Source organism: Oncorhynchus tshawytscha, linkage group LG01, assembly GCF_018296145.1.
Source record: "Oncorhynchus tshawytscha isolate Ot180627B linkage group LG01, Otsh_v2.0, whole genome shotgun sequence".
In the NCBI taxonomy this organism is placed as follows: Eukaryota; Metazoa; Chordata; class Actinopteri; order Salmoniformes; family Salmonidae; genus Oncorhynchus; species Oncorhynchus tshawytscha.
Window position 1 is genome coordinate 28,752,021 of NC_056429.1, and position 7,744 is coordinate 28,759,764.

Below are 7,744 nucleotides of genomic sequence, written 5' to 3' on the forward strand. Positions count from 1 at the left end.
AAAGCTGTCATCAAGGCAAAAGGTGGGTATTTGAAGAATCTCAAATATAAAATATATTTTGATTTGTTTAACAATTTTTTGGGGTTACTCCATGATTCCATATTTCATAGTTTTGATGTCTTCACTAAAAAAAAAGAAAAATCTTTGAATGAGTAGGTGTTCTTAAACTTTTGAACGGTAGTGTATATACAGTGCCTTGCGAAAGTATTCGGCCCCCTTGAACTTTGCGACCTTTTGCCACATTTCAGGCTTCAAACATAAAGATATAAAACTGTATTTTTTGTGAAGAATCAACAACAAGTGGGACACAATCATGAAGTGGAACGACATTTATTGGATATTTCAAACTTTTTTAACAAATCAAAAAATGAAAAATTGGGCGTGCAAAATTATTCAGCCCCCTTAAGTTAATACTTTGTAGCGCCACCTTTTGCTGCAATTACAGCTGTAAGTCGCTTGGGGTATGTCTCTATCAGTTTTGCACATCGAGAGACTGAAATTTTTTCCCATTCCTCCTTGCAAAACAGCTCGAGCTCAGTGAGGTTGGATGGAGAGCATTTGTGAACAGCAGTTTTCAGTTCTTTCCACAGATTCTCGATTGGATTCAGGTCTGGACTTTGACTTGGCCATTCTAACACCTGGATATGTTTAGTTTTGAACCATTCCATTGTAGATTTTGCTTTATGTTTTGGATCATTGTCTTGTTGGAAGACAAATCTCCATCCCAGTCTCAGGTCTTTTGCAGACTCCATCAGGTTTTCTTCCAGAATGGTCCTGTATTTGGCTCCATCCATCTTCCCATCAATTTTAACCATCTTCCCTGTCCCTGCTGAAGAAAAGCAGGCCCAAACCATGATGCTGCCACCACCATGTTTGACAGTGGGGATGGTGTGTTCAGGGTGATGAGCTGTGTTGCTTTTACGCCAAACATAACATTTTGCATTGTTGCCAAAAAGTTCAATTTTGGTTTCATCTGACCAGAGCACCTTCTTCTACATGTTTGGTGTGTCTCCCAGGTGGCTTGTGGCAAACTTTAAACGACACTTTTTATGGATATCTTTAAGAAATGGCTTTCTTCTTGACACTCTTCCATAAAGGCCAGATTTGTGCAATATACGACTGATTGTTGTCCTATGGACAGAGTCTCCCACCTCAGCTGTAGATCTCTGCAGTTCATCCAGAGTGATCATGGGCCTCTTGGCTGCATCTCTGATCAGTCTTCTCCTTGTATGAGCTGAAAGTTTAGAGGGACGGCCAGGTCTTGGTAGATTTGCAGTGGTCTGATACTCCTTATTTATCATCATTATTCATTTAGGTCAACATTGGATCATTCAGAGATCCTCACTGAACTTCTGGAGAGAGTTTGCTGCACTAAAAGTAAAGGGGCTGAATAATTTTGCACGCCCATTTTTTCAGTTTTTGATTTGTTAAAAAAGTTTGAAATATCCAATAAATGTCGTTCCACTTCATGATTGTGTCCCACTTGTTGTTGATTCTTCACAAAAAAATACAGTTTTATATCTTTATGTTTGAAGCCTGAAATGTGGCAAAAGGTCGCAAAGTTCAAGGGGGCCGAATACTTTCGCAAGGCACTGTATATATATATATATATATATATATATATGAGGGCAGAAACTTTCTGCCATCATGGCGTTCTAGTCTGTACTTTTTGACTAGAGCTGGAGCTGGTGATAGCAGCAGCTGGTGATCACCAGCAGAGGGTGATGAATGACTGGTAAAAACACAAATCAGACTCACTGCAAAATGTTAACATACTATATATTCACATTTCCGAGATGTGGTACATCTGGTAGATAGAGGTGACTTTACTTTCTCTCATACCAAAGGCTATGAGAAACTCTAGGCATTGCTTCAACCAGCAGAAATTCTCCCCAGATCAATCCCCATAGAGATCCTATTAATTCTATGTCAGTCCCGTTGTGTGTAGACCTATATCCCAACCAGCTGTCACATGACACCTCAGGGCATGTTTCAATTTTCCATCCAATGATAAAATGTTTTCCATGTGGATGTGGGCGTACTGTACTTGTATACTGTTGTAGTTATGTATGTAGCCTATACTTTGGAGTTTATCTCCAGGAAAGTAATGCTAAAAGGTAGTTAGGTTACCACAGAAAAAATATATATAGGCTAGCTACTAGGAATATAAATTACTGTAATAGGCCATTGTTATCCCAAATATAATCCTGCATGGAGCTATATGATCAGGCCATGTAGCATAATAGTGCTGGGAGCACTGCAGGTTGCACAGAGGCAAAGGTTTAATTAAAGTGACATCACCACATCGCGGTTAACGCTTGGTCCTGATCACAGGGTTCTGCCTGAGTAGAAAACTGCTGACTGGAAAACAGAAGGCCTTTTGACGATAATCGTTTCACACAATTCACATAGGCCTGCACAGCAACGCTTTAGAAAAATGTGATATAATGGCAGAGGAAAAAATAAACGGGAAGGGGTGGACCTGGGGGGGTGTATATTTTCCACATCATCCCATGTTTGATCCAACCAGTGGCGAGTCGTAGCAATTTAAAGTCAAGGTTAGCCATCACCACCAATTTATCCACTTCCCCCCGCCACTGGCCCCCTCCCATATTCCCCGACTCCGCTCTTTTCCCGTCCGCTCTATGGCAGGGTGCCGACGCTGCCACTTCTCCGGCCTCGGCGGTGATTTATCAGCAATGCGAAGGTGCTCTATATGGACGGCCGCTTGTTAATCTCAGATCACGCAGAAAATGAGGAATGAAGCTGTGACCCCAGAAGGGGGGCCAGTCATTCACCACTTCCACTTTTTCATTTAATCTTTATTTAACTAGGCAAGTAGTTAAAAACCAATTCTTATTTACAATAATGATGGCCTAACCTGACCAAACCCTAACACAGATGACGCTGGGACAATTGTGCGCCTCCCTATGGGACACCCAATCACGGCCAGGTGTGATACAGCCTGGACTCAAACCAGGGTCTGTAGTGACACCTGTAGCACTGAGACGCAGTGCCTTAGACCGCTGTGCCACTCGGGAGCCCACTCTGGTCACTTCTTCTCCAGGAATGCAAAAAAACACTAATAAAACTCACTTTTAATGCGATACATTCACATTAAAAGTGTGATTGCAAATGTTCATGGAGTGTGAATATGTGCTAATCTCCAGTAAACCTACTGATGAACAGTGCCATAACTAAGCCTGCATATGAGGACACCGAGGGCCAGACCTCAGTAATTGTGGGGTCTCAAATTACTGTTGAGAGATAGAAGAGTAGAAAACACAAGGTGCAGTTTCGAAACTTGGTTGTGCATCAGCAGTTTTCCTCTTGTCATATGTCGCTCACTGACAGTCACTCAATTAGCCCATGTCAGTAAAACAATAATTTGATGGGTAAATAGTTAGCCAGCTATCTAAACTTGTAGTAGCCAAATCATGGCCAAGTTACCAACAGGGCACACAGGGCATGCACCCAGGAGCCCTGACCTAATTTTGTTAGCCACTCTTACTCAGATATCATATTAACATGGCAAAATGTGTAGAATTGCAGGACATCTGTATTTTAAACTGCAAAAATCTCTCCCCACCCCATGGCAAATGTGTACAATTATAGGAAATTCACTGTAAAACAAACTCATTTGTTAACTTTTTGATCGTAAAATATTTTTTCTCCCAACAGATCTATACTTGAATCCCTTTGAACGCATTAAATTATAGTTTTTAATCCTGATTAATGTGAGTTCATGTGTAGCCGCTAATTGTATAGCTAATAGGTTGTGTTTGTAGATTGACTGAGGTGAATGAAGCTAGAGTAACCAATGTGATAATGTATTTTTTTTTAGAGTTGTATAGAAGTGCAGTGAATGGGCTTCAACTTCCTTAACATTTATTAGATGGACCTCAATAAATAAAACTTAGACCCTGGTTATGGCCCTGCTGATGAAGGATTTCGTGATAGGCTACACTCAAATATTGAGGAAGAAAATGTGCAATTTAGACTACTATATCTAAAAGCCTAAGGTAGCAAAATATTAACTAACCCCAGCATGTGACCGACCACAAGGTCATCATTATTTTCACATGACCTATTTTCCCCCTCCAAAATATTCCTCACCACAGATGTAGCCACTAAAGTCTACTATTCCTCTACCAACCAGGCTCAGACTCCTGCCCCAATTTATAAAGAACACAGAAGCGGTACAGAATCTGAACCATGGGCATATGATTTATTGGGCAAAATGTATTCACGGCGTTATTACAAGATGGTCATCTGCCAGCCTCCGAGATACAGTCGGATCCTTAATAGTAAAGCATTGTCTGAGGAGGAGACAGGAAAAACATGTTTTGTGTGTTATAAATCATGAGTAACTTTGTAACTTAATTCAAAGATTTCAATCCTTTTTGTTTCAATATGAACCCTTTTCTTTTACAGGTTAATATGTTTAGGCCCGGTCCCAGATCTGAGAACAGTGGGTGAGCATGTTATAGGTCAGAGGTGAGAGGGAACTGTATTGTTACATGACTTACATTGCTGAGCCAGTCAGTAAAGGCTGAGATGCGGGTAAAGACGGTTGGTTTCTTCACCTCGTTGCAGACACGAGAGGACACAAAGCTGGTCACGCCCTGGACGTACCACTTACCATCAGCACCCTTACAGTTCAGAGGACCTCCAGAGTCCCCCTGCAGACAGAGATAAGGGCATGGGGGGGGGCGGGGGGTGAGAGAATGAGAGAGGGGGAGGGGAAGAGAGAGAGGGGGATAAGGCGAGAGACAGAAAGTGTTTTACAAACATTGGTTACTATATCATACAGGTTATGGTGACAGTTATATTACTGTATTATCAAAAGAATATGATCTCAAGATGTGTTGTTGTCTCACTCACGTTGCATCCTGACACTTCACCCCCTCCAGCACAGATCATGGTGTCCTTCACCACCATTCCCCACCAGTCACTCTGCCTACACACACTGTTCCCCACCACTGGCAGAAGAGCTTGCTGCAGCTTATCAGGCATGGGACCATGGGCTAGAACAGGACAGGGAGGGTACAGTTAGACACTATACACTGGAACATAAACACAGGCCTCGGATGTAGGATCTTAACTTGATCACTCTTTTGTTGCTTAGAATTATTTTCCTGCACATCAGAAAATCCAAACTTGTAGTGTATTCGAGGTTTAAAAAGGCTTCTAAAGTTTGTAAATTCCACTTTAAAATGTCAACACCTACAAAAATATGTCCAATCGTTATAATTCACATAAGAATTCACATTTACTGTTGCTGCAGGATTATTTTCCGGCTGTAGCAAACTGGCCCAAATTATGACCCTACGTATATCTGTATACAGTACATTATGTCGATGTATCATATTCACTAACAGGCTTATATTGTATATATCCACACCCCATATATCTTAAAGGGATAGTGTGAGATTTTGGCAACTAAACGCTTTTTCTACTTACTCAGTCAGACGAATTCATGGATATCTCTGCGTGCAGTTTGAAGGAAGTTGTAGGTATTTTCGTGAGCCATTGCTAACTATCGTCATGCTGTATGATGAGATCTAAAAACGGAATCCATAAATTCATCTGAATCTGGGTAATTAGAACAGGGGCTTGATCGCAAAAATCTTGCACTATCCTTTTAAAACTGTTGTGTGGCTTAACATAAACAGGCAAATATAGCCTTAAATTAAACTTCACATGCCACAAGCCCACAGTATCCACACAGCCAAACATATTTAAAAAAAAAAGCCATTTACCAGATCCTTTTATCCAAAGCAACTTACACTAGTGCATTCATATATTTTTCATATGGGTGGTCCCAGCAGCAATCAAACCCACGATCCTGGAGTTGCGAGCACCATGCTCTACCACACAGGACTCTCTCTCTCGCTCTCTCTCTCATCATGTGTAACACAGAGAAGAATGATGTATGTGATATCTTACTGTAGAGGTTTCCCCAGCCAGAGATGAAGCATGCGTCTCCATGAGCAGGGATCTCTCCTGCCTCAGGAAGGCAAGCCAGACCAACGTTCTCATTCATGATGGGAGCCTTGTCCAGTTTCAGCAGGGCAAGATCATTTCTGAGAGAAAACAAAACAAGTTGTTGTAGTCATCCACATTCATGCTAGTTTGCATATTATGGTTGCAGTTGCGATATCCTATGTTGTTCTTGAAGACATAATGTTGCTATTGGTGGTTGTGGTAATAGTGGCATTAGTTTTAGTTGTGGTAGTGATGGTAATAGTAAGAGCTAGCTGTTGCTGTGTCATCAGCATTGTTTTGGTCTATCAGATGCATACTCACCCAGCGGCGACCATGTTGATGTCCCAGTCGGGATGAACCAGGATACGCAGCACGTCTCTGATCTGCTCAGTTCCCTCCTGCACACTCTGGTCATGCTCTCCCATCACCACGCGGTACACATCTCCAGGCCTGGGGAGAACACGCCATACATCACAGAGAAACATTAAGTTCTCTTTAATGACATCTATACTTTCCCAATATTCTGCTTCACATTCGTGACCTCAACGACCTCTTTTTACTCACATTCTCTAGTAATACCTCACTCTTCCATTCTGGCACTCACCATACGCAGTGTCCAGCAGTCAGGACCCAGCGAGAGCCAATCAGAGTGCCCCCACAGGTGTGATGCCAACGGCTGCCATGCTTCACCTGCATTGAAATCTAAGGATAAAGATGCACAGACAGTAAAACAGTTAAAGACAAACATGATGAATGTATGGTTCAATGGACTTATACAGGGAAGTAATTCACTGTTTTCACCTGCCATGGCCAGCTATGGGCGCGGGCATCCTCACCATTCACAATCCTGTTGGTGTTGGGCTCGAAGGTGGGAGTACCACAACCATATGCTGAGAAACATGCAGTCCATGGTTAGCAGCATGATATATTTGCACACAGATGTTTTTGTGACTTTTATCCTACAGTGAAACAAACGTAAATGGGCATAAATGGCCATGTCAGAAGTGATGATGATGTGGTTGTTAGCATTATGCCGTCCTTAGTGCTCAGAGGCAAGTGTGTTACTCACCATAGGCTGCCAGCAGCAGCAGGAATACCAGTCTCTCCAGCATGGTGGCAGTCTGTCAGTAATGTGTAGCTCTGACCCACAGCAGTGAGCTCTTATAGTCCTGTCTGTTTGTCACTGCCAGGCTCAACCCCAGACACTGTGACCAGCCCAGGCAGCCTGTGGAGCACTTATCGTGTCATGTTGCCAACATTAGCTGGGAAGAACCTCCTGTTCCCCAGATGCTCACCTGGCTCTAACCTGTACTGTACTGTACTGGAGTTACAAACAGAAAAGGCTGACAGGGCAAAGGAGAATGGAAAAAGGGATTTAGGGGGACAGGTCATAGCAGAGAGAGGTTAATGTGAGGGGGACAAACTCTTGTCAAAATGTTTACACAGTTTACCAGAGGTTGGTAACAGGGATATATACACTGTAACTGGCATATACTGTAGATACCGAGTACTTTACTGTCATTGACCAAGTACAATACAAGAGAAACAATCGTGTAACAACCTTATCGGGCTCCCGGTGAATCTGGAGCCACCTCTTTACACCTCTCCCAGACAGTATATTTTCCTCAGGGGAATTAACAGTGTTCTCTAGAGGGGACAGCACACATCCATACATTTCCCCTTTAAAAGAAGCACAGCGAATCCATATTGGCCTGAACAGCTAAAAGGTTCTGTTTGTTTTCTCGCTGCGTTATAA

At 42.4% G+C, this 7,744-nt stretch overlaps 1 protein-coding gene across 1 annotated transcript; it reads right to left on the minus strand.

Moving 5' to 3' along the window:
• Nucleotides 1-4,209: 4,209 nt before the first annotated feature.
• Nucleotides 4,210-7,168, minus strand: LOC112248933 (proproteinase E-like). Its single transcript, XM_024418399.2, has 8 exons — nucleotides 7,058-7,168; nucleotides 6,790-6,878; nucleotides 6,593-6,690; nucleotides 6,310-6,438; nucleotides 5,950-6,086; nucleotides 4,885-5,027; nucleotides 4,530-4,682; nucleotides 4,210-4,319 (listed from the first exon to the last, which is right to left on the minus strand). Exons 1-8 carry the CDS (start codon nucleotides 7,098-7,100, stop codon nucleotides 4,302-4,304), a joined length of 810 nt encoding a protein of 269 aa, XP_024274167.1. The 5' UTR covers nucleotides 7,101-7,168; the 3' UTR covers nucleotides 4,210-4,301.
• Nucleotides 7,169-7,744: the final 576 nt, after the last annotated feature.